This window comes from Staurois parvus, unplaced genomic scaffold (assembly GCF_062004578.1).
Source record: "Staurois parvus isolate SC_StPar_1 unplaced genomic scaffold, SC_StPar_1.0 ptg000686l, whole genome shotgun sequence".
NCBI classification, from domain to species: domain Eukaryota; kingdom Metazoa; phylum Chordata; class Amphibia; order Anura; family Ranidae; genus Staurois; species Staurois parvus.
Genome location: NW_028318482.1, coordinates 4,634,285 through 4,662,272, shown reverse-complemented (window position 1 = coordinate 4,662,272; position 27,988 = coordinate 4,634,285). Strand labels below are relative to the sequence as shown.

The following is a 27,988-nucleotide window of genomic DNA, read 5'->3' as shown; positions in this document are numbered from 1 at the left end:
TTTCCTATAGAGTAATGCTCAGTGGCGTTAAAATTAAACAAAGCACATAAATATAAAGTATGTATAAATTTGCCCAATAAGAGCTTACAGGATTGTAGAAGATCTTAGGTTAGAAAGATCATTAGGTGGCAGGTGTTGTGCATGCACGGCCAGTTGCCTTTGAATGCTTATATGTCGCTTTAGACCTCATCCTAGTCATTCCATTTCATAGAAGATTTACAAAATGTAAGCTTTTCTTTGAAGCTTGGCACATGTAAGTGTGCATGGTAATAGGTAGGGCAATTCAGTATAGACTTTTCCCTAGAAGGCCTCACACCTGGACACTCCAGTGGGTCTATGGTTGATGCTGGTGCTGGATAGGAAATAAATGATTAATCTGCTGGAATGGTCAACACCACTCTTTTAACTTGGCCCCCATTTGGATAATCTTTTTAAAACATGGACAAGCAAAAAAAAGGCTTTTAGAGTTTATAACACTGAGTATAATTTTACTATAAAGGTTTAAATGATATATACAAAAGACAAGGTAATACTTACCCATCCGACATCTTTGCTTTGTCCCTAGAGGAGAAACAAAAATTGAGTGAGGAATTTGTACAGCTCAGAAATGATCCTTTCATTATAAGAAAAGTATACGTTCATGACAAATGTGATATTTTTAGGCAGAACAGGATTTATTGATGGCTTGCTCCATTAGGGCAGTAGAGTCTTTAAATCATCCTTTCTCAACTATTTTATTACCACAACCTTTGAAATAACTTTCAGAATCTTAAGAACCCCTGACAATAATAACTATACTACAGCTTACGGTGTATTCGCGTGAATATTATGTTGCGATATAAGAGTTGATTAAAGAATAAGATTAATGTGACATACTTGCATTTGTGTTTGCGTTTGTACATGCAAGTAATGGGTAGAGCAGCTTATTCATTTCAATGGACTGCCTTTCCCACGAAAAAAATAGGGAAAGAAGTCCCTAACTTTTTTTTTAAATAGCACCGCACTGAATTTGCATGGTGCTCTGCAGCCATGCAGTTTAGAGTGTGTTAAATCGCTCTGCGGTTGGCGATGCACAAAAGGTGCCATTAAGAATCGTGGCACCCCAGCACATTTGCTAAAGTGCAGCGCAAGAAACTGTAGTGTTCCCTCACATTGATGGTCAGTGGAAATGTGCCTTCTTATTGGGGAGTATTTACTGTAAGGAAAACAAGGCATTTGCCTTGGGCGGCATTTTTTAGGGGGGGGCGGCACCACCCCCTGGAAGAAAGGACTCACGTGACAGGTGACAGATGATGGGGACCAGGTGAGGCACTGCCTAAGCTCCACCATAGGATCCGAGAGAGTCTACAAACTTCTGGAGGGTGTAGGTAGAGGCTGACTCTTGTTCCCGCACAAGGATGACATTGGGGATGGCCGGCTGCTTTTATTACGGAGAGGTTCAGGTGAGTGCTGGAAGAACACATCTCTCTGTCTGTGACTCCAAGGATGTTTTCTCTCTCTCTCTCTTTCCCTCCTCTCTCTTTTTATTTTTTATTTGGGGGGAGTGCCCAGTTTTTGTGTTGCCTAGGGCAGCACAAAAAAATAAAAATACTGCCTCCTTACACTGTTGGTCAATAAAGTCTCCCCTTATACTGTTGGTCAATGAATGCTCCCTTACACTTGTGATCAGTGGGAAGAGCCTACTTACAATGGTGAACAGTAATAGAAGGGCATCATAATACTGATGAAAATTGGAAAGAATGTGCCTACCATTAGGTGGTCAATAGTCAGAATGCCCTCCTTAAAATAGCGAAAAAGATTACTTATCTGTGAGCCAGGAATTGCTCATTGCTCATGGAACCTCTAGTAACCTCTGCAGGAATCCTGCTTTCTTTTTTGTTAATTTTTTTATTTTTCAGTTTATCATTACAAAGAACATATTTGAGATCACACATGCATTGTATAAAATAGTATCATCAATAAGATGTATCTACAATCACAGCTTACATCTTGTTAGGCTCCTTCCTTCTTTTGTTTTGCCTTTTTTATTTCAGTCTGTGTCCTTACAAGTATGTACTGTCTTATTCTCACTTGTTCTTTATTGTTGTTGGTTTTTTTGACCCAAGGGGAAGTATGGACATTCTTCAAACGTTGTTCATGACAGCTGATATAACTGCCTTGAAGAATTACTTATCTTACCATATATTAGTGGTCATCCAAGCCTCTTAGTTAGTTTTCTCCTTCTTGCTTTGGGCGAGAAAACTCATGTGTACGTTTGTTTTAGGATGCATATAGCATTTGTATATTGCATACAATATGTTGCTGATTTGGCTATTGGATATTCCTCTTTCCATAGCCTATTTAATAAATAATAAAAGGAATGCGCTAATCAATATAAAAGTGTCACAAAATAATAAACTAAATCTATAAAAATAAATATCCACAATTCATATATAAAGTCCAACCACCATAAAGTGATAAACAATGTAGCAATCTGTGTATAAATAAATAAAGTCCACAATTCTTGTATCAAATCCAGCCACCATAAAGTGATAAACAATGTAGCAATCTTGTATAAATAATTGACAACGTGAAGGCAATCCACCACCGAATTAATTAAATAAACTCACCAGAGCGATTTGCTGATCAAATTATAAATCAGCATAATCGCTATTGCTCTGGGAGTGATGATCTGTTTGAAGTATCCAAAGGTATGGGAGCAATACTCTGCAATCAGCCAGCATGGATGAAGGAACTTTCTTAAGAAACGAACCTCCTCTCTCTCTCTCCATGAACGTTCTTTAAAACATAGGCTTTATTGAATGTCAAAGCTCCGCCCTACGCATTTCGTCTTTCGACGTCCTCGCGGGGCTTAATGGAGATGTTCCTTGAGGCTGTCGGCTGGATCACCGCTGTGAACGAAGCTCGTCCTGGGATTGACAGAGGCGGTTTATGCTGGTGTTGGCTTAGACACCTTCTTTTAAAAACTCACAAAGAAGGTGTCTAAGCCGCACCAGCATAAACCGCCTCTGTCAATCCCAGGACGAGCTTCGTTCACCGCGGTGATCCAGCCGACAGCCTCGAGGAACGTCTCCATTAAGCCCCGCTCCGTGAGGACGTCGAAAGACGAAATGCGTAGGGCGGGGCTTTGACATTCAATAAAGCCTATGTTTTAAAGAACGTTCATGGAGAGAGAGAGGAGGTTCATTTGTTAAGAAAGCTCCTTCATCCATGCTGGCTGATTGCAGAGTATTGCTCCCATACCTTTGGATACTTCAAACAGATCATCGCTCCCAGAGCAATAGCGATTATGCTGATTTATAATTTGATCAGCTCTGGTGAGTTTATTTAATTAATTCGGTGGTGGATTTCCTTCATGTTGTCAATTATTTATACAAGATTGCTACATTGTTTATCACTTTATGGTGGCTGGATTTGATACAAGAATTGTGGACTTTATTTATTTATTTATACACAGGTTGCTACATTGTGTATCACTTTATGGTGGTTGGACTTTATATATGAATTTTGGATATTTATTTTTATATATTTAGTTTATTATTTTGTGACACTTTAATATTGATTAGCGCATTCCTTTTATTATTTATTATTTATACCTATTGAGCCAAGGTTTGCAGCTGTATTGGAGATACAAGTGTGTGGCGCTTTTTCTTAGTTATTATTATATCCATAGCCTATTTGCTTATGTTTTTTTTTACTGTCATCACTGAATTGACACATTTTCAACACATGTACTTTTGCTGTCTTTGTACAACTTGGAAACTTAAATAAACATATTTAAAAAAAAAAAAGGTTATTGCACACCCAGTTCTCAGTTACTATGATGTCAGTGAAGAGGTGACAGTTCAATATGATGCCAGTGAAGGAAGACTCAGAGCAACACTATTGCAAAATTGTCACCCAGCAAAATGGCCAACCAGTCACCAACAGAGCAGAGATATGCGCAGATAAAAAAAGGAATGCCTAGGCATTGTATATGGTTGTCAGAAATCTGACCAGTATATACATACACTATATTGCCAAAAGTATTGGGACACCCCTCCAAATCATTGGATTCAGGTGTTCCAATTACCTCCATGGCCACAGATGTATAAATTCAAGCACCTAGGCATGCAGACTACAAACATTTGTGAAAGAATGGGTCACTCTCAGGAGCTCAGTGAATTCAAGCGTGTACCAGGATAGGTTGCCACCTGTGCAATAAGTCCATCCATGAATGAAGTGGTAGGTCACATAAAATGACAGACTGGGGTCAGCGCATGCTGAAGGGCACCGTGTGTAGAAGTCTCCAACTGTCTGCAGAGTCAATAGCTAAATACCTCCAAACTTTGCATGGCCTTCAGAATAGCACAACAACAGTAAGTAGAGAGTTTCATAGAAAGGGTTTCCATGGCTGAGCAGCTGCATCCAAGCCTTACATCACCAAGTGCAATGCAAAGCATTGGATGCAGTGGTGTAAAGCATGCTGCCACTGGACTGTAGAGCAGTGGAGATTTATTCTCTGGAGTGATGAATCACACTTCTCTGTCTGGCAATCCGACGGACATGTCTGGATTTGGTGGTTGCCAAGAGAACGTCGCTTGCCTGACTGCATTTTGCCAAATTTAAAGTTTGGTGGAGGAGGGATTATGGTGTGGGCTTGTTTTTCAGGGGCTGGGCTTGGTCCCTTAGTTTCAGTGAAGGGAACTCTTAAGGCATCAGCATAGCAAAACATTTTGGAAAATGTCATGCTCCCAACTTTGTGGAACAGCTTGGGGATGGCCCCTTCCTGTTCCAACATGACTGCGCACCAGTGCACAAAGCAAGGTCCATAAAGACATGGATGAGCGAGTTTGGGGTGGAGGAACTTGACTGGCCTGCACAGAGTCCTGACCTCAAACTGATAGAACACCTTTGGGATGAATTAGAATGGAGACTGTGAGCCAGGTCTTCTCGTTCGACATCGTGCCTGACTTCACAAATGCACTTCTGGAAGAATGGTCAAACATTCCCATAGACACCCTCCTAAACCTTGTGCACAGCCTTCCCAGAAGAGTTGAAGTTGTTATAGCTGCAAAGCGTGGCCAACTTAATATTGAACCCTACGGACTAAGACTGGGATGCCATTAAAGTTTGTGTGTGTAAAGGCCGGCGTCCCAATACTTTTAGCGATATAGTATATATAGATATATATATATATACACACACAGAAAAAAAGCATATCAATATGCTTCCTTCTCTAACATCCCAGAAAGAAATACACGGTCCTCTATAATTAATAGGGAGATGTGCATGGTCTGTATGTGTGTATAAGTGGGTCTGGGAGGGAGGGGTATTCTCTATTTCCATATTGAGTTATCATAGTCTTGGTGTTCCTGGGACAATCTGCATTTTAAACACAGAGACATCAAAGGACAACGACATAATATGGTTGGCAAACAATTAAAAGTGGAACTACACTGCATCTGAGCACCACAAACCAAAAACGCTGTTTAATACATTTTTAATATTCAAAGAAAACTCACCCATCCATGTCTCCATGCTTTCTTTTGTTGAAAAATCACTTTAAAAAACACCCCCTAGCATTTCTGTCCATGGCCATCTTGAGTAAGGGCAGATGATTCATGTAGCATTTACTTCCTGCCCTTAGCTCAGGCATGCAAGCAGGAGAGGGTGTGCTTAGTTAAGAAAACCTCTCCTCCCCTCCTGAAGACTCCTGGGATGTATGACATCATTTGCCTCTTAGATTGTTAGCTCCAAGGATCAGGCCCTCCTAACCCTCTTGTATTGAACTACATTGTTGCTGTATTGTCTCCCGTTATATATTGTAAAGCGCTGAGCAAACTGTTGGCGCTATATAAATCTTGTGTAATAATAATAATAATTTGCCTAGGCATGAAAACCAGAAAGCAACTGAAGAAATGTAAAAAAAAAAAACAATAAAACATGCAATTGTGATGTAATACCTATCTATTTTCTAATGATAGCAGCATAAGGATTAAAAATAGTTAATGTTGATTGAGAGAGTGAAGTTCCACTTTACAAATTTCAGAGTAGCTCCACATTCAACTTCAGGTTGCTATGTAGCTTACATATCTACTGTCCTCCATCTAAATATATTTATTTTCTTAAGGATATGTAAATCAAGGGGTCATTTTTCTTATTGCTGCTGTCATTCTCTGGTATTTCCTTTCAAACAAAATATATGTCATGACCAATACAGCCCCAGGCCTACAGAATTATCAGGGCCTTAAATATGCTGCATGTCAGGATAAGAGTTCTAATTACAGAATGACCTTGTTTAGTGATACAGTTATTGGAGATATCACACCTCTTAGCTATTAACCATAATTACCTTTCAAACTTCCCTGCACATCTCCATATTTGGTCCAGCTGGCAGGCTTTAAAGCAGAAAATAGATAAGAGGCATCAAGTTCCTTCTGTGTTTTTTTATCTGCTAAATTTCTGTTCTGGATGGCATGTTAGCTTGTAGAGCCTGTAGGGGACTGATGCCCTTTAAGTGTCTGATAAGCCTGTGACTACTGATTATATTTTAAAGTGTATTTCCACTTTTTCAGCCAAATTGGGATAACAACTACTTTATATTTATTATATGTTGCTATTAACATAGCATAACTTAAATTGTTACTAAACCCAGGACCCTGCATTCACTATATCTGGTCTCCCACAGTACACAGAACATGGAAATGCAATTATTTTAAAAATAAACTACTAAATACCTTTTCTCATCAGAGGTTAGAGCAGTCTTGTGGATTCTATCAGTGTTCAGCCAAGCACTAGCTAAACCTTGTAGGAGGAGTTTTCTTTCTGCTCTAGGGGGATGCAAAACCCCTGACCTCTATCTGACCAGTGCTGATTGGCTCTGTGCTGATCACGTGCACTCTCCCAAAAAAAAAAAAAATCTCTAGCAATACACAGACTGAACATGTGCAAAAGGCCTACGGTTCAGTCCATCTGATTAGGAGATAAGAGATGGTCGCTTGAACAAGGGAAGGAACAGAGCAGTCAGGATCAAACAGCCTTTTTACACCATGCAGAGGATTAACCCTTTAGGTTCCAAAGTGAGTATAACAAGCATGCTTTACTGCATATATAGGCTGATTTTACTGTTGCGGGTTTAGTAATACTTTAAAAACAAATTTTTTAAATGCTGGCTACCTTTTTAAGTGCTTTTTACTTGCTTTAAAATCCCCTCTCTGATTTGTAATGTTTAGCAGGGGGCTGTGGAGTAATGTTTAACATAATTAACCCTGTCTGTGCTGTGTTCACAGTTGTCTGTCCCAACAAAGGTTTCAAAATTTAGAATCTGCCCTCCTGCATTCTATATTATTGAGGGACAAGTCAGTGTGTGTGGGGGCAAAGACACTGTAAGACTGTCCAGAAATTCTTAGAATCAGCCATAAACCTCCTCCTAAAAAATATCTAAAAGGTAAGAAATGGGAACACATAACAAACAAATAGTGAGGTGGGGATATGCTTTAACAGTTCATTAACCTCAAAGCGGTACATTTTTTTAATGGAAATATGTTGTTTTTCTATTGCAGGCCTGTAATTTTTAGGAATAACTCACTGAAATCTGTCCGAACAAGAGTCTAGTAAACATCCCGGGTAGGATAAAATTTGAAACACAAAATCATAAAAAATAATAACATAATAATAAATTTAATTCAATAATATAATCAAACCAAAAACACTGAAATTTGAAATAGAGCGCCAAGTTTGCACATCAATGATCTTAGTTGCAAAATCGTTTTCAGTGTCTGATGACGAATTTCCCCCACGAAACATTATCACTCAATTCTGCAAGTGGTTCTAATTTACTATCGCTGTTCTCTAGCTGGTCTAAAACCGCTTTTGACCTAAAGGGACGCTTTTTGGACGCCATGGACGTTTCTCAGTTTCCAGGCAGAAAGAACAGTAAAAATGCAGGCAGGGCACAGGACAAAGCACTCGGGACAAAATGTATGTGAAATGGTTTGATACAGTAATGTTATACTATGTGATTCTAGTGTATTTAGTGAATGTCACTTTTTGACATTTTTAAATTTCCTCCGGTTCCTTCTGCGTACGTCCCGACGTCTCAGGGAACGGAACCCGGAAGACAGATGCTGGACGGAGGAGATGGCCGGGGATGCTGCAGGGGGGACATCACGGGAGCACAGGACAAGGTAAGTGCAGAAGGGATCTCACAGCAACGCTGCAGGGTATTCCTGAGTGTAGCTCGGGGTTACTGCTTTTGGTGCTGAAACTTTACCCCGAGCTACACTCAGGAATACCGCCAGGGAGGTTAATGTTCATCATAACTTAAAGTGGCTGTCCTGTATTGAATAGCCTGATAATTTGTTTAATCAACTAAGCCATTTAGGGTCACTTTCCTGAAGACAAAACTATCTTGTATCGAAGCAAATGACTAATGATCTTCAAACTGGACAAAAAAATCAATTTAGCCAACTCATCATTAAATGTGTACTCAAACTTTATAAGCAAGGCAAGCTGGGCACAGCCTTGGGGAACCTTTGCCAATGCGAAAAAAAAAAATGATGAGGGGCCATTTTATACATCCTAGAGCACAAGGAAACTACAAAAGACATTTAAACTACAAGTTGAATGCCTCAGTGTCTGTTCACACTGGGCCACACAATAAAATGCAGGGTCTTAAGCTGGCCAAACACATATACATTTTCGTACAGGAATTTTCTTTTCAAGCATATTCTTTTGATTTTCTAATTGTTAGTAGGGTCAAATCGATGTTTGTTTTTGACCTCTGTGATGGGAAAATTTGAAGGGGCAGGAAGTAAAACTTTTCTCAATCAAACAAATTTTCGACCAGTATATGTGGTTATCGGTCAGAAATTACATTAATTTTAAAGTTGAATGTTAAAAGCAAAAGACAGTTTTCGAACAATATTCGTTCATTCACCGAATGTTCAAAGAATTTTCGTATGACTTTTCATATGAATATTCTTGTCTGAAAATCTACATATGTATGGCCAGCCTTACTGTTCAGGCAGCTATCAGTGTGAAGGCTGGGAGGGGGCAGTGCGGTGCACATTTAAGGGCATCACACAGTGTACTTTTTTTTTCCTTCTAACTTTATTGAAATGTAAATGACATTTCATTCATTTCTATGCACCACAACTCAGAGGTGGTGCATAGAAATGGACAGTATGCTGAGCCTGCAGGAGACCTCTGGTCCATGGCTGAAAAATGCATATAGTATCAACAAGTAAATATGATATACTGCATCTTCCAATCTATTTATTAATATTAGCAGCATAAGGATTAAAAATAGTTAATGATGATGAGAGAGTTTGGTTCCAATTTAACCGTTTGCCACTCCCCCCTACAGTAGTTATCCTGTGAGTGGGCGGCAGCCAGGGGCGTATCTACTGTGAGGCAAACAAGGCGTTTGCCTAGGGCGACAATTTTTTGGGGGCAGCACCGCCCCCCTGGAAGAAGGGACCTTTTGAGCAGTGGCGGACAGCAGGAAGATCGATGTGGGGGAGATCTGTTGCAGAGTGACGATCGTGTACCTCTCCCTCCAGCAGCTGATGAGCCAGGACCAGGGGACAGCCTTTAGCAGGGAGAGAAGTGCTGAAAGAGTATGGAGGAGGTGAGCTGTGATGTCTTCTGTGGGCTCTCCCTCCTGTCATCCATCCGGCAGATTCCACTGACACTTCGTATGGGACTGCATGGAGATCAGCAGAGAGAGAGAGAGGGAGGAAGAGAGGGAGGGAGAAAGAGAGAGCGGGAGAAAGAGGGGGAGAAAGAGGGAGAGGGAGAAAAAGAGAGAAGGGAGGAGAAAGAGAGAGGGGAGGAGAAAGAGAGAGGGGAGGAGAAAGAGAGAGGGGGGAGAAAGAGAGAGGGGGGAAGATGGAGGGGGGGAGGGGGGAAGAGGGGGAGGAAGAGAGAGGGGGGAGAAAGAGAGGAGAGAGGAGTGGGGAAGAGGGGGGGAAGAGAGAGGGAGAAATAGAGAGAGAGAGAGAGAGAGAAAGGGAAGAGAGAGAGAACAGAAAGGAAGAGAGAGAGAATCATATATACATACACACACTTATTGAACTCTCTCGCTCTCTCATAGGGGAGGGGGCGCAACATTTTTGTGTTGCCTAGGGCAGCACAAAATCTAAATGCACTACTGGTGGCAGCTCCAGACCTGGCAACATACCAGTATGTTGCGCCTTTTCTTCTGGGTTCAGGGCGCGCAGCCAATTTGGCAGCTGATTTCAGCCAAACGTTTTGGTGGAAGTCAACTGGTCACGCGTGGGCAATCACAAAACTGTGTTTTATGAAAAATGATCTCTCTGTTTTGTCTCCCTGCAAAACAGGGAGAAAAGAACAGAGATAGTAAAGTACATCAGTACACATTGTTAGGCACACAGTTAACCCTTCAATTGCCCCTAGATGTTAACCCCTTCCCAGCCAGTGTCATTGGTACAGGGACAGTGTACAGTATTAGCACTAATCACTGTATTAGTATTGCTATTGATGCCAGTGTCAGTTGGTGTACCTCCCAGCCAGTGTCAGCTAGGTCCAGATCGCTCACCACACTATCAGAGTTCCACTATAAGTAGCTGATCACCGCCATTACCAGTATAGTATCATAGCTGTGTAAATTCCAGTATATATACCATAGTTTGTACAAGCTATAACTTCAATACAAACCAATAAATATACACTTATTGGGATTTTATTACCAAAGATATGTAGCAGAATGCATTTTGGCCTAAATTTATGAAGAAATCTGTTTTTTTTTTTGTTTTGTTTTTTTAATTGGATATGTTTTACAACAGAACGTAGAAAGTTTTTTTCAAAATTTTTTTTTCATTCATATTGCAAAAAAATTAAAAACCCAGCGGTGATCAAATACCACCAAAAGAAAGCTTAATTTGTGTGAAAAAAAGATTACATTTTAATTTGCATACAGTGTTGCATGACCGTGCAGTTGCCAGTTACATTAGAACGAAAAAATGAAATCACAAACCCCAGCGCCACAGAAATATATAACCCCAAAAGATATATATATAGGTATGAACTGCTGCTGTACACAAGTGCAATGCACCAAAAAATATAAAAACAATATAAACAGCGCAATCCAGAACCTAAAAGAATAAAAATGCAAATGAGAAATAATTAAGAAAAATCCCACTCAAATAATTGTGAAATTAAAAGAGTGTCCAAAAAAACATAAAGTCCTTATTCCCAAAAAAAATATTTAATGTGTTTCCACCATAAGCCAAAAAAACCCCCATAAAAGTCCTCCCAAAAAATTGATTATTTTGTTGTTTTTGATGTGCTTCCACCATCCACCAGTGCTTAAACCAACATAAACTGCACTCACCATATACTGGTGAATTGGATGCCTTTTAGGACTTTTAGGGATCCTATACCCTCCTTTTACCACCTCCAGAACTCCATTCCACCACATAAGACCTTGAGTACTCCTTCTACTACCTCCCGACTTCTCCTTCCAGACAGACTCCAAGGCAGTGTAAGGAAAGAAACATATATAGTGTAATATTGCTAATACCCGCATATAGTGCTATAAAAAACACCAGGACAGTCACATTTTAAAAGATAAAATAAAGCATTATTTATTGCCTCCAACCGGCTCTCATAATTCCCTTATCATCCAGGACAGCATCAGAAACCTCACAGCCTTGGCAGAGGGTGACAGAGTGTATACAAGCACAAAGATGGCCGCTTGGAACGCACCGCTCGGCATGCGCTCCACTCACCGGAAGTTGCGTAGGACGTTAGACGGGAGACCGGAAGTGCGTCGATGCGTTTCGCCCCTCCCACAAGGCGTTTTCAAAGACACACACCACCAGTCTCAAGCCGCTTATATCACACAAAAAAGACCCTCCCCTCTCTTCTCATAGGTAAATTGGCATTAATGAATAATATAACACGCTGTCATCCTATGCTCCCATACCGTGGAATTCCTTCACATAATCTCCAGCAAATACATAGCACCAACCCATTTCCACAATCAATTAAGCTGTACCTTAGTATGTATATTAATCAATACAAAATTGGTCCCAAAAACTCTCTTTTGTAACCTCAATATTTAGGCCAATGAAGAACCTTAAACATGTTAGCAATTAGCTTATACCCTTAAAAAAATCTTTATTGAATATACACTTAATAAATGAAACATTTTACAAATATATATAAAAAATATATAAAATATAATAATATGGAATAAAATAAAAATATAAAAATAAAAATGAAAATAAAAATGAAAATAAAAACAAAAATAAAAAAATAAATAAATGAAAAATAAACAAATAATAAAAAAATGAAAAATAAAAATAAAAAAAATTATATAAAAAACGAAAATAAAAAATAAATAAATCATAATGAAAAAATAAATGTTAAATATTACAAAATTTGCACTCAGACAAGCTTTTACCAATTAGACAAAAAACTATTTATGTCAATATCTGCATTTAACCCTTTGGGAATCAACGTCCCCATTTGGTATATCCATTTGGTTTCATTTTGCGAAATATTTTTGACCATATCACCCCCTCTCCATGGGGTATCAATTCTGTTTATCCCACAAAACTTAAGGGATGATGGATCCCTGTTATGACATACCCTATAATGATGTGACAAGCTGTGATATTTATAACCCTTTTTTATATTTCTAATAAGTTTCCTTGTAGTTCTACCTATGTACTGGAAATGACAAGGGCATTCCAGCAGATAAGTAACATAGGAATTATCACAAGATATAAACTTCTTAATTTTATATGATGATCCATTAAAACAAGATTGAAAATTGCCATAATTCCTCTTGTTATCCCCTTTCATGTTTTTACATGCTAAACACCTTCTGCATTTGAAAAAACCGACCCTATCCAGGAAAGTGGACACCTTCCTAGGTACGTCGGGAACATTTTTAACCAGTCTAGTTCTTAACGTTGGTGGTTTCCTATAGATCAGGGGTGGCCAACCTGTGGCTCTCCAGCTGCTGCAGGACTACAAGTTCCATCATGCCTCTGCAAGTCAGTAACTTCCCATCTTTGCAATGCCTCATGGGAAATGTAGTTCCACAACAGCTGGAGAGCCACAGGTTAGCCACCCCTGCTATAGATGAACAATGGTTTCCTGGGTAACTTATTTAGGACTTCATCCCTCCTCAGAGTCAACCAGTGTTTTCTAACAATCGTCGCCACCAATTTATATTGACTCGAGTAGCCTGTAATGAAAGCCAAATCATGTATCTTCCTTTCCTTATCCTTCTTTTCCAACAGATCATCTCTTTTTATTTTCTTTACCTGTTCTAGTGAGCCAGTTAAAACATCCTCTTTATAGCCCTAGTCATAAGGGGGTAAACCCTGGGGGGAACGTGGATAAAGCAGCAGAGGCAGAAATTTTATAAATAAGACTTTTACTAATCTGTTACACATTTATCTTAAACTCAGTCACACTTCTGTTTTGCACGGACTTCTTAGAAGAGCTAATCCGTAAATCTGTGTATTTATTGTTATAATAAAAATAGAGCAAAAATGTAAAAGTGTGATTATAATATAAAAAATTACTTTTAGCCTAAGAAACCACAGAGCGGGAACATGCTATCTACCACATCCAAAAGTTAGCAAGTATTTGGCCTCTTTACTTACTGGGTGATACCATTTGGATTTTTTATAACCAAAGAATGCTTTGATTTTCTCAACGAATGCAAAGTGTTCACTGATTGGACAGAGTGAGGACGCAAGGCGCTGATGTCACACTCTGCGCCTCATCCAATCAGAGAATGTTTCTTGACAAAATGCAAAGCGTTTTCTGAATGGCGCCCATGCTGAATGGCTGACCAGCTGTGTTACAATGCAGCAGGACAGCCACTCTGCATGGGACCTGGAAGCAAATGGAGATCACTGGTGCAGTGATGCCTACTACAGTGATTTTCAGCTTCCAGGGGCATCCCACAGGTATGGTAAATACATAGTTACATTAGTCCAAGCTGGACCGATGTAACTATGTTGAAAATCCCATACCTAGATTTCTTCTTTAACCACTCCAGGAACCACTCAGTGGCTTAGCTCTGGGGTGCACAATCCAAGGATTAGGACTTCAAGTGGTAGGCACAAGAAAATTGTTGTGAATAACGGTAGTGAAAAAGACTCAGGTTTCATGTGCACCAAGATCTTTACATGGCTGTTTCCTCTATTAAGTATTTCAACAAAATGATTCAGTGCCGCAATATATCATTTGTTAATTCAAAGCGAAACAATTTCAATAAAGTAATAAAAAAATAATTAAAAAATAAAAAAATAAATAAAATGTCCAATGTTGTTTAACATAATTCCAACAGCTTCCTTTAAAGCTTGGATCGATCCTAAGGATTGCTCCACACTCCCAAATGGTTCCATTGGATTATACTGTATGATGTTCTTAAAATTCAATAATTCCCGAGACCGTGTTCAAAGACAAAAGATTAACCCATTACAGTGCTTTATGTAATAATCTAAAAATGTATTTGCAAATATTAATAAAAGATACACTCACATGATAATGTGCACTCCTTAGATAGCAACAGAGGCAGTATAGGCAATATATATGCAGTCTCTATTCACAGGACCATCGACATGTACAGTTGCAAGAAAAAGTATGTGAACCCCTTGGGATTACGTGGAGTTTTGCATGAATTGGGCATAGAATGTGCTCTGAACGTCATCTAAGTCACAACAACAGAAGAACACAGTCTGCTGAACATAATACTACACAAACATTAGATGTTGTCATGGTTTAATTGCACATAACATGTAAACATTCACAGTGCAGGGAGGAAAAAGTATGTGACGCCCTAGCTTAATGACTTCTCCCAGAGCTAATTGGAGCCAGGAGTGAGCCAACCTTGACTCCAATCAGTGTGATGATATTGGATGTGTTGCTGACAGCTGTCCTGCCCTTAAAAAACACACACCTGTTTTGGGTTTACTGGTTTCAAGAAGCACTGTCTGATGTGAACCATGCCTCGCAGAAAAGAGCTCTCAGAAGACCTACGATCAAGAATTGTTGACTTGCATGAAGCTGGAAAGGGTTGCAAAAGTATCTCCAAAAGCCTTGATGTTCATGTGTCCACGGTAAGACAGACTGTCTACAAATGGAGAAAGTTTAGCACTGTTGCTACTCTCCCTAGGTGTGGTCGTCCTGTAAAAATGACTGCAAGAGCACAGCGCAGAATGCTGCATGAGGTAAAGAAGAATCCCAGAGTGTCAGCTAAAGACCTACAGAAATCTCTGGCACATGCTAACATTTTTGTTGACACATCTACAATAAGGAAAACATTAAACAAGAATGGAGTACATGGGAGGACACCACGGAGGAAACCATTGCTGTCCAAAAAGAATATTGCAGCACGTTTGAAGTTTGCAAAAGAGCACCTGGATGTTCCACAGCACTACTGGCAAAATATACTGTGGACAGATGAAACCAAGATTGAGTTGTTTGGGAAGAACACACAACACTATGTGTGGAGAAAAAAGGCACAGCACACCAACATCAAAACCTCATCCCCACTGTAAAACATGGCGGAGGGAGCATCATGGTTTGGGGCTGCTTTGCTGCCTCAGGGCCTGGACGGATTGTTGTCATGGATGGGAAAATGAATTCCAGAGTTTATCAAGACATTTTGCAGGAAAACATATGGCCATCTGTCCACCAACTGAAGCTCCGCAGAGGATGGGTGATGCAACAGGACAATGACCCAAAGCATACAAGTAATTCAACAAAACAATGGCTGCAACAGCACAGAATACGCCTTCTGGAGTGGCCCAGTCAGAGTCCTGACCTCAACCCGATTGAAATGCTGTGGCATGACCTTAAGAGAGCGATTCACATCAGACATCCCAAGAATATTGCTACACTGAAACAGTTTTGTGAAGAGGAGTGATCCAAAATTACTCCAGATCGTTGTGCAGGTCTGATCTGCAACTACAGGAAATGTTTGGTTGAGGTTATTGCTGCCAAAGGAGGGTCAACCAGTTTTTAAGTCCAAAGGTTCACATACTTTTTCCTCCCTGCACTGTGAATGTTTACATGTTATGTGCAATTAAACCATGGCAACATCTAATGTTTGTGTAGTATTATGTTCAGCAGACTGTGTTCTTCTATTGTTGTGACTTAGATGACGTTCAGAGCACATTTTATGCCCAATTCATGCAAAACTCCACGTAATCCCAAGGGGTTCACATACTTTTTCTTGCAACTGTAGAAACCTTTTACTACCCCCTTAAGCCCTGGTTCACGCCAGTGCAACTGCAGGTGCGACATGAGATTTACAAATCGCACCTGAAGTCGCATCTAATGTATTTCTGTCACTGTCTTAGTACGATTTGAAGTAGTGTGATTTCAAAAATAGTTCCTGCACTACTTTTTTCCAATTTCATTGCAACTTGCGATGACTTCTGTTAAATGAAGTCGCAAGCCACAGTGAAATCAGAAGGTACAAATCACACTGATCTGCAGCTTTGGAATCGAGCTACTACAAGTGAAGTAGCACAATTTTAAAGTTGCATTCAGTGTGAACCAGAGCTTAGTGTTGGCGATTGCTCCGTTTAGGTGTTGGCATCAAGTGTAGTTACTTTCTGCCCTACTTCATAGGATTGCCTGCTACATCACCGGCTTCGCCCCTCTTAAGCCAAGATCTTAAAATCCCACTGCCAAGCCAAAATTTTACATTAGGAAATTCTAATCAATATGTTTTTTTAAATTCATATGTATTTTTATTATACATATAAAATTAAACAAACATTTTTTAATCAGAGTATAGCATCAAGTCAATTACACTCCTGGGATATTGATCTGGTCAGTTAAGTAGCAGAGGGGGTTGTTAATCAGTTTCAGATGCTTTGGTGTTAATGAAATTAACGACAGGTGCACTAGATGGGCAACAATGAGACAACCCCCAAAACAGGAATGGTTTTACAGGTGGAGGCTACTGACCTTTTTTTGTATTAGCAGGCCTGCTTTTCAGAAAATAACCCAATACCTTTAACCTGAGGTGGTCTTACAGTCCCCAGTGAGCAGATAGGACTACCAAACAGGTAGATTAGCTCAGTTTGGGCCCTCAGGACCTGATGGCAAGTAGATAGCCTGAAATAAGGAAAAGATCTCTTTACCCCAACACAACCAATGTTTTTTAAAGGCTATATTATTCATCAGACACCTTGCATTTTTCACTTTTTGGTGTTTATTGATGTATGTTATTATCAACATTAAATGCCATATGGTTCATAATGGTATTATGTGATTCACATGAAGTTCGTGATTGAGAATTGCTATTTTATATTTTTTTAGTATTTTTTAGCGCTGTGCAAGCACTCACTACACCCTGCTTGTTTTATCTTGGAGAACTAACCACAGATCTTCTGTGGATGTCAGCTGCCTCAAATCCTTCTCTCTCTTCATGTAATCCCAGGGAGACTTGATGGTATTGAGATCAGAGCTCTGTACTGGCCAAACGATCACTTCCAGGACTCCTTAGGACACTGAGTTCTTAACTATATTGGCTGTATATTTGGGGTCGTTGTCCTGATGAGGAAAACATTTGGGGCCAATCACACATCTCATACAACGTGGAAACAAGGCTAAGTGACTCAACTATGCATGAAAACACAGGAACTGGGGTGCAGAAAAATGACAGCAGGTACTCTGGACTGACAAGTCAAAATCTGAAATGTTTGGCTGCAGCAAAATGCAGTTTTTTTTATGAAGGGCTGGAGAGCAGAACAAAAATCAGTGTCTACAGGCAATAGTGAAGCATGCTGGAGGTTTCTTGAAAGTTTGGGGCTGCAATTCTGCAAATGGAGTTGGAGATTTGGTCAGGATCAATGGTGCCCTCAATGCTGAGAAATACAGCCAGGTACTTATCCATCATGCCATAACCTCAGGGACACATGTGATTGGCCCAAAATGTATTTTGCAGCAAGACAGCAACCCCAAACATGCAGCCAATGTCATTAAGAACTACCTACAGTGTAAAGAAGAACAAGGAGTCCTGGAAGTGATAGTTTGGCACCCACAGAGCCCAGATCTCAACATCATAGAGTCTTTCTGGGATTACATGAAGAGACAGAAGGATTGGAGGCAGCCTACATCCACTGTGGTTAGTTCTCCAAGATTTTGGAACAACCTACTTGCCAAATTCCATCAAAAACTACAAAACTGTGTGTAAGTGTACCTGGAAAAATGTATGGCGTTTTGAAAGCAAAAGGGTGGTCATACCAAATATTGATGTGATTTTTATTTCTCTTCTGGTCATTTACTTTCCCTTGTGTTAATTGATAAAAACAAACTATGAACACTTTTATTTCTAAAAGCATTCTTCATTTACAGCATTTTTTCACAGTTGCCTAAAACATTTATACAGTACCGCATTTGTTTTTCAATTAATGTTCAGCCACACCCACAATTGAATGCCCCACCCATAATTAAAATGTTACTCTGCCCATACCATGTTTCTGGACATACAGGAAAAAAAAGTGTCCCTAAAAATCTTTGGGAAATGCTGGCAACTATGCATGTGCCCTGTGGTCAAAGTTCACTTCAGCAGAAAGCATCATCCCCATCTTGATAATTTTTTGAAGATTTGGGCCCACAGGTAAAGCAGAGTGGTAGTGCTAATATACAGAATTTGCTAGGATTGTAAGGGAAGGGGAATATAAAATAAGTCAGGGGTGGGCAACTGTGGCCCTCCAGCTGTTGGTGAACTACAAGTCCCATCATGCCTCTTCTTTTGGGAGTCATGCTTGTAACCGTCAGTTTTGCAATGCCTCATGGGACTTGTAGTTCTACAACAGCTGGAGGGCCACAGTTGCCCACTCCTGAAATAAGTATACAGGAAGTGCATTTAGCCTTCAAAATTTCAAGGGAAAAATCCATGTAGCATTACTGCTTGATATTGCACTTTTAGCAGGTAAGTGATTCTGCAGGTTGGTGAATCATGTCTGTCTATAGAATAGAGATTTTCTAACTGGAGAGCACAGAATCTGGTGCAGCTGTGCATGGTAGCCAATCGGCGTCTAACTTCAACTTTTTCAATTAAGCTTTTGACAATAAAACCTGGAAGCTGATTGGTTTCTATGCAGAGCTGTACTAGATTTTGCACCTTGCAGGTTTAGTAAATACTCCCACTGTGTCAGTTCAGAAAAAAAGTAACTTGCTTTCGTTTGATTTTAGGTTTGTCGAGCGACCTCGCTATTACTATACTGTTTGCATGTAGAGGTTTTCATTATTTATTTTTTTTATATAGTTACATAGTCAGGTTGAAAAAAGACATGTCTATCTAGTTCAACCAGTGGGAAAAAAAAAAAGAATAAATAAATAGAAAGCCTCCATATGCAGAATCCTACACCCACAGTTGATCCAGAGGAAGGCAAAAAAAAAAAACAATAAAGCATGGTTCAATAAATTCTGTAGCAACACTCTATTTATTAAAATCTTATGTATCTCTAGGTTCACATCTATGCGTTTGTAAGACCCGTTTTTTTTAGAGCTTTTTGTGTTTTTTCTTCATGCACATTTTTTATGTGTTTTTAATGCATTTTGCATTTTTGGGATGTGTTAAAGCTGCTAGAAGGAGGTGTCTGTTCTCATAAATGAATGCATGAACATGTGTTTTGTCATGCGTTTTTGGAGCCGAAAAAGCATTGCTGCATGTAAAAAAGTACCTGCACCTTTCAAAAAATGCTCTGGTGATAACTGCATAGATGTGAACATGACCCATAGGAACAAACGTCATATGGAATGTAGTGTGTTTCTGCAAATCTGCAAAATGCATATTCCTAAACAATAAAAATTGTGGTTTTAACAGGCCATAGTGAATTTGTTATTGATTAATTAAGCACAAACTATTTTTTCTTATTTCCTCGCTCCATTAGGTTGTGCAAACTTGCCACTTATTTTTATTGTGAGCAACAGATATTCTTTGATATGAAAGTTATCATTGAAAGTTACCTACATCTGCATGATCAGTTTTCCGCAGCTATGACTACATTTCAAATTGTTGATGCGGAAATAATAGCTAGATTGTAGTCTGGGACCAGGATATACAGAACATTGCCTAAAATAGGGTAAACAGTATAAGAAAATTGGGGGAACATTTCCACGCGATTTTCTGATAATGTATACACAACTTTCGACAGGTGAAAGTTTCAGATCTTCCAAATGAACATTTCCAAAGGGGCAAACTCGCAAAATTTTCTCACACGTGAACAGAACTAACAATTTTCATTTAATGTGTACTGTTTTTGTACGAGAAAAATCAGATATGAAAGACTGCACATGATTGGAAACAATAAACAACAATACAACCTATGTAGAGTGTTTCTACGTCAAACAAAAAAAAGCTTTTGTCGTTCGAGTATTTTCGTACAATTTGTACCACCCTCGGGTACAACATGCTGCCAACAATATAGGAAATCCTATAGCGTGTACCCTACTTAACACAGACATTGTTTTCTCAGAAGTAACTTACAATACAATCTTACTGTACATAATAAATACCCACTGTTCACACACACACCTGCTGCACATATACATTCAGTATGGGGTAACCAGTGTACAGTGTCCTCTGTAATGGCATATAAGCGCTAATTGTAAGGGGGTCAGTGATCTCTATACTACTATTCGCTACATATTTGCTAGTCCAAAACTGATCATGATAAATTGGGAAACATTAATAATAATAAATAAATAAATGCAGTGGTTTCTTTCTCATTATAATGATTGTTGGTTTTACCTGAATATCTCAGATGTTCCAGATAGTAGAATAAGGTGTGTTCTCTTTGAAGGGTTCTAGGAGAAAGAAGCTGAACCAAATAAATCAGTACCTCTTATAATGATTTGGAAAGCAGACCTCTCCTTGTAAGGTAGGGGCAGTTAGATCTCTTCAGCTTGTTATCTTGCTGGCTTCCTTATCACACTCCATTATGCCAGAAATTCCTTTGTCCACTATAGCAGGAAAAGTATCTGACTTGTGATGACAGCCAGCCATTTGACTTTATCAAAAGATACGTGCAGAATGGTGCAATACTGACGTTGTATAAAACATTTCACATTAGTGATCACTGCTGGAAGGGAATGTATCACACATAGTGTTCTGAGTTATTACAAAATGTATCTGTGATTTTTGATGTGACTATTTTGTATTCAATATAATTAGATGTGCATTTAATCAGGATCAAATATTGTGCATTTTGCCACACAGGGGAAAAGAACTAACCCTAACTCCACTACCCAATGGGATTCATTTTCTGGATCAAAGTATTCCCCTTTTTTTTTTTAAAAAAAAGAACAGCTTTGTAAATAAAGAGTGTATACTCTGCTTAAGATGAAGGGAATCCCTAGCCACTTTGGTGTCCGTTTATGAAACAGAGAATAGCTGCGATTCAACAGATCTCAGCTATTCTCTGGTCATTCACAGTTTATGACACCCAGGAGATCATGTCAGCCCTTCTCTGGAGATCTGTGTTCTCCCTCCAGATTCTCCAGCCCAGAGCTGGAGAATCGGAGGGACCGCAAACTAAGCAGTGATAATTTACCTCTGTTTAGTAAACTGATCTTTTACTGTAATCTCGCGAGATTATAGTAAAATGAGCCGTTTTCCAGAGTTTGTAGACCGTTATCCAGCGTTTGGAGACCGTTCTGCCTTCGCTCGGAGAACTGCTTCATAAACTGCATTCACAGGAGAACTGAGCAGCGATCTATTACCGCTGGTTCATAAACGGACACCTTAGTTTACAAACTCAAGTAAGTGACTGAAGCTGTCAATTGACTGCAATTTAACCACCTCAATCCTGCGCTATAGCTGAAAGATGGCTACTGCACAGTTCTCCCTGCATGCCCCTGAGCTGCGCATCAGGCGTGCCCAGTGACCACTGTGTCCATTGGACACAGCTGATCATAGATCTGCGTAGAGGACCAACCTCAATGGCCCTTTACAATGTGATTAGCTGTGTCCAATCATAGCTGATTACATGTAAACAGACTTGCCGGCAAGGCTGTCAGTACATGGTTTACACTGAGGGCACTGATCACCAGTGCTCTGATGATCAGTGCAGTTCCAGCAGTGCCAATCAATGCCCATCAGTGCAGCATATAAGTGCCCATCAGTGTAGTATATCAGTGCCCATCTGTGCCTCCTCATCAGTGCCCATCAGTGCAACTTATCAGTGCCCATCAGTGCCGCCCCATGAGTGCCACCTCATCAGTGCAGCCTCATCAGTGCCCATCAGTGCAGCCTCATCAGTGCTACCTCATCAGTGCAGCCTCATTAATGCCCATCAGTGCAGCCTATCAGTGTCATATATCAGTGCCCATTAGTGTAACACAAACTAAGAAAAACATTTTCTTCAACATTTTTGATATTTTTTAATTTGTTTAGCAAGAATAAAAAACCCAGTGGTGATAAAATAACACCAAAAGAAAGCTCTCTCTGTCTATCTATATGTGGAGGACTTCTGAAGACAGGCAGGTGGCTACTGCTCGCACTCTGTGCTAGTTCATTTGCTCCTCAATCCTCTCAGCCCAGACACCTGTCCCTTTTTATATGCACAGGACCAGTGGATGAGACCTGAAAAGCCTGTGAAGACAGACCTGAGAATGGCAGCAAAAAGGCATTAACTCCATCCCTCCCGACTAGGGTAGCAACTAACTAGCTACTAGTAGGCTATCTGCCTACATGCTGTCATTTTTCCCGACCCCAGCAGAGATGTTTTCCACCCCAATCCTATGTTTTCGTGCATAGTTGAGACTGCTGTCTCTAAGCCAATGAGAAATGAGAGAGCCTCTGCTGTCATACGTATTGCTAGATCAAGATCAGGCTCTGGTAGGTATAAAAGGGGGCTGGGGGCGGGAGCTGCACACAGAAGGCCATCTGCCAGCAATGAAAAAGTTAATCATGTCAAAACTTTCACTGCTAGAAGAACCCTGGTGACTGGATGCAATTAACCCAGTGGTGGAACTACCTGGGTTGCAAGGTCACACTTGCAACCAGGCCCTGGTGTTCTGCCACCATGGGGGGTGGTGGGGGGGAGATGGCAGGAAGGGGGCCTGCTGCGGGACTGTAAGAGTGGCAGACATTTTCATTTTTTTTAGGCTGGAACTACACCCATATATTTTTCCCCTGATGCGTTTTCCATTGAAATCAATGCAAGTGCAATAAAACATAAGTTGACATGCGTCACAATGTCATATGTTTTCAGCGTGTGTTGCAATGCACTTTGTATTGGATGTCAACACATCATAATGCACATCAACAAACATTTACATGCTTCTTGGTGCGTTTTCATGCTTTATGATAAAACATAAGTCAACAGACGCATGTTTTCAGCGTGTGGTACAATCAAGCAGATATACTGACAGGTCTGCGGGGTACGGTTCCTGCATGGCTCCAGTGATCTGCTGATCACTGGTGCAATGCTTTACAGGCTCCTGCAGCCAAAAATTATTAATGCACATTTTATTTACCTACAAAAAATGTACACTTATTATTTTTAAGCAAAAGGTGAACGTATCCTTTAATACAGTGATATTATACACGGTCACTGGACTAATGATGCTGGCTGGAAAGAGGTTAACATCTAGGGCGATCAAGGAGTTAAATATGTGCCTAACTACATGTAATGTGTGTAAAGTGTGATGCTTTCACTAACATCTCTTTGCAGAGATGAGAAACAGAGAGATCATCGTTTCTGTACAGAGCTCTGTGTTGATTGTCAACACAGAGCTCTGGGCTGTAATTGTACACAGCCAATCAGCAGGTCCTGGCCGTAGATCATTGGCTGGGACTTGCTGACAGGCTCCCACTATGTACAATCACAGCGGGTGCCGGCATATACACTATTTTGACAAAGCTATCCAGATGCCTGTCTTTACACGCACAGGAAACGTTAATGGCATCCCAGTCTTAGTCCGTAGGGTTCAATATTGAGTTGTCCCACTCTTTGCATCTATAACATCTTCAAGTCTTCTGGGAAGGCTGTCCACAAGGTTTAGGAGTGTGTCTATGGGAATGTTTGTCTAATCTTCCAGAAGCGCATTTGTGAGGTCAGGCACTGATGTCGGACGAGAAGGCCTGGTGCGTAGTCTCTGCTCTAATTCATCCCAAAGGTGTTCTATTGGGTTGAGGTCAGGACTCTGTGCAGGCCAGTCAAGTTCCTCCACTCCAAACTCACTCATCCATGTCTTTATGGACCTTGCTTTGTGCACTGGTGCGCAGTCATGTGGGAACAGGAAGGGGCCATCCCCAAACTCTTCCCACAAAGTTGGGAGCATGAAATTTTAAGCAGAGCAGAGAGAGGTGACTGACAATCAGAGATCATCGGTCATGTGATCACTGAGTTTTAACCCTTAGAGCCGGAGCTGGCTCTAGAGCTCCATCCACCTAGCTATGTATTATATTATATTTACACTGCTCAAAAAATGAAAGGAACACTTTTTAATCAGAGTATAGCATCAAGTCAATTAAACTCTTGGGATATTGATCTGGACAGTTAAGTAGCAGAGGGGGTTGTTAATCAGTTTCAGCTGCTTTGGCGTTAATGAAATTAACAACAGGTGCACTAGATGGGCAACAATGAGGCGAGCCCAAAACAGGAATAGTTTTACAGGTGGAGACCACTGACATTTTTTTCCGTACTCATCTTTTCTGACTGTTTTTCACTAGTTTTGCATTTGGCTAGGGTCATTGTCCTTACTGGTAGCATGAGGCGATACCTGGACCCTACAGGGGTTGCACAGGCAGTCCAACTCTTCCAGGATGGCACATCAATTCGTGTCATTGTCAGAAAGTTTGCTGTTTCTCCCAGCACAGTCTCAAGAGCATGGAGGAGATTCCAGGAGACAGGCTGTTACTCTAGGAGAGCTAGACAGGGCCGTAGAAGGTCCTTAACCCATCAGCAGGACTGGTATCTGCTCCTTTGTGCAAGGAGGAACAGGATGAGCACTGCCAGAGCCCTACAAAACGACCTCCAGCAGGCCACTGGTGTGAATGTCTCTGACCAAACAATCAGAAACAGACTTCATGAGGGTGGCCTGAGGGCCCGACATCCTCTAATGGGCCCTGTTCTCACTGCCCGACAGCATAGAGCTTGATTGGCATTTGCCATTGAACGTCAGAATTTTCGCCCTGTGCTTTTCAGAGATGAGAGCAGGTTCACCCTGAGCACATGTGACAGACTTGAAAGGGTCTGGAGAAGTCTGAAGAACGTTATGCTGCCTATAACATCAATCAGCATGACCGTTTTGGTGGTGGTTCAGTGATAGTTAGGGGGAGGCATATCCATGGAGGGATGCACAGACCTCTACAGGCTAGACAATGGCACCCTTACTGCCATTGAGTATCGGGATGAAATCCTTGGACCCATTGTCAGACCCTACGCTGGTGCAGTGGGTCCTGGGTTCCTCCTGGTGCATGACAATGCCCGGCCTCATGTGGCGAGAGTATGCAGGCAGTTCCTGGAGGATGAAGGAATTGATACCATTGAATGGCCCCCACACTCGCCTGACCTAAATCCAATAGAACACCTCTGGGATATCATGTTTTGGTCCATCCGACGCTGTCAGGTTGCACCTCAGACTGTCCAGGAGCTCAGTGATGCCCTGGTTCAGATCTGGAAGGAAATACCCCAGAACACCATCCACAAAATGTTCCTTTTTTTGAGCAGTGTATTATATGCAATTTATATTGAAGCTTACCAATTCTTAGATGTGATGACTGTATTTGTTTTCTTTTTTAGGCTTTCTTGCCTTTATTTTAACCTGGTGATCCAGGCAGAAAGTCTGTTGTTTTTCAGAAGCACAAGCTATCCAGCAAAATGTAGCACGTTACATGGATGGGACAAACCATTTAACACTGATAGGAGTGCCTAAAATGATCAGCTATTATTTATTTGTGTTAAACCTTTATCCCAACAGGAAAAACAAAAAAACGTTCGCTGTAACTGCTTATAAAGTGTGAGCTGGAGTTTGGCTTCAACTTGTTAGTATATTTATAGCGGAGTTCCACTCATGCTGTCAAAAAATAAAAGTCAGCAGCTACAAAAACTGTAGCTGCTGACTTTTAAAAAACAGCCACTTATCTGTCCCCCAGTGTGTCCCTCGCAGCCCGTTTCACCGGCCGTCCTGTATTCCAGGAGGCCGGCATCTTCAGTGTGGGCGCTGGGCTGTGACTGGTTGCAGCTTCACAGCCAGGTACCCACTGCGCATGCGTGAGTAGCGCTGCACTTTATGAATGGTCCTGTAGTCTTCTGGGATCTGTCATGTGAACCAAAAGACTACAGGGAGGGAGGACACCTTCCGCTTCCGATTGCCTAGGCGATCGGACCGGAAGTGGGAGCGGATACCTGTCAAATTCGGGTACCCGCCCCCCAAAGGTGCCAATTCTTAATGGGGAGCGGGGGAGCAGTCCTTAAAGCTGAACTTTCCCTTTTGGGTGGAGCTCCGCTTTAAATCCACTAATACATTTACCTCCCCTACCTGCACAGACTTACATTACTGCTGTCTGCTGTGCCCCCTGTACTCCTTCATCCAGAGTTGGGGCATTCTAATACAGGACGTGTGTTACTGGCCAGACCACAAGGTGAAAACAGAGGGAGAAACGCCTAAAAAAGAAAACGAATGCAGCCATCACATCTTATGATGAGTAAGCTGCAATATAATCAGGGGCAGACTGACCATTTGGAAACTCGGGCACTGGCCGGGGTCAGTAGGGGGCCCCATGAGATGCCCCTGGTACCTTTTTCATAGGCTTTTTTGAGTTTGGGCAAGGACACAGGGGCCCCATGATCCCCTATTGCCCGGGGGCCCCATGAGTTGTCAGTCTTCCCCTGAATATAATACATTTTTAGTTTTAGGTTTAACATGGCTACAGGGCAGGCTGGTAATGAAGTGGTTAAGCTGTTTGCGGGCGTTCATTGGCTGAGCTCAGGAGGTTGTAATCAGAGAGCCAGATGATGGATGGGGAGAGGAGGGCTATGTTGGAGGACCTGCAGGAGACAGTTTATTAAGCCTTGCTATACAAGGCCAGGTTGAGCACGTGCGGTGAGGATATGATACCATGCAGAGTCATTAATAAACACAGAGACGTCTTATAGTCTTTCCTCTCTGCCATAGAAACAACAGGCACAAAACAGTCAGCAGCCTGCTGTCACCATGGCGACGACAAAGCTTAACGGCGCGCAATCTAGCTTGCTAGGTCCTATTGCTTTACAGCCGCCTCTCCTATTCCTAGTTGTCCCTGTCAATCATAGATATTGCGTTCTCATTGGACGGCTCTGTGCTTCGTTAGGCTGAGCCGTAGGAGGATGAATTGGTCATTTAAACGATTGGTTGAGGCTGTGTAGTTGGATTGTACTTGTGTGCTGTTTGGAAGCCCCCAGAACACTGAGTGTGAGTATGTGTGTTGTCCTCCTGTATGTATTACACTGAGCGCCTATGGCAGCTGTGCTAATATCTGACCGTTGCTTTCCAGGCTCCATGGCTTCTGGAGGGAGTGGAGACGTTTATCCGACTCTATGGGGCTTCAGTCCTGCCCTGGACCTGCAGATGCATTGTGAGTGAAGTTTACTGAGCTATGAGTTCTGATTCCAAATATCCGGGTGTGTAAATGGTGAGCACAGTCCAAGCTCCTGAGCTCACCATACACCATACAATCTGATTGGACAATCTCCTATAGATCTGCTCTCAGTAGGCTGCTTTCACACTTCTCTGTTTTCTTCTGCTTTTGAATTAAAAAAATAAGCACTTTACTGTGTATTCCTATGAAACTCTTCACGTTGATCTGTTGGTGTATTTTTTTTTATTTTTTTTTTATCGTGCTTGATGCATTTTTGGTAAAGTTAAAAAAAATGCACCTCTCTATTGAAAGCAATGAAAAACACGGCAATAACTCACCTGTGTTGTGGTTTAAGTCATATGTTCTTTTCTTTTCCCTTTTTATTTCAGGTACTTATATAGCGCGTCAATTTACGCAGCTCTT

The 27,988-nt window shown here is 41.0% G+C and overlaps 1 protein-coding gene and 1 long non-coding RNA gene across 4 annotated transcripts in view; one reads left to right on the top strand and one right to left on the bottom strand.

Moving 5' to 3' along the window:
* The window catches only part of TNNI3 (troponin I3, cardiac type), an 82,453-nt gene extending 61,621 nt beyond the window's left edge, over positions 1-20,832 (bottom strand). The window contains exons 1-3 of one of the 3 annotated variants that reach the window (XM_089652584.1): positions 20,750-20,792; positions 16,954-17,103; positions 538-561 (exon numbers count right to left, since the gene is read on the bottom strand). In XM_089652584.1, the coding sequence (XP_089508710.1) occupies positions 538-548 (11 nt within the window). In that variant the 5' untranslated portion in view covers positions 549-561; positions 16,954-17,103; positions 20,750-20,792. Of the gene's footprint in view, positions 1-537; positions 562-16,953; positions 17,104-20,749 lie in introns of all 3 variants that reach the window. The other 2 variants (XM_089652585.1, XM_089652583.1) reach the window with 2 other exon arrangements.
* Positions 20,833-27,287: 6,455 nt separating this feature from the next.
* On the top strand, positions 27,288-27,776 carry LOC149447465 (uncharacterized). Its single transcript, XR_016305879.1, has 2 exons — positions 27,288-27,399; positions 27,482-27,776. It is a non-coding gene; the product is annotated as an uncharacterized LOC149447465 (long non-coding RNA).
* The last annotated feature ends 212 nt before the right edge of the window (positions 27,777-27,988 follow it).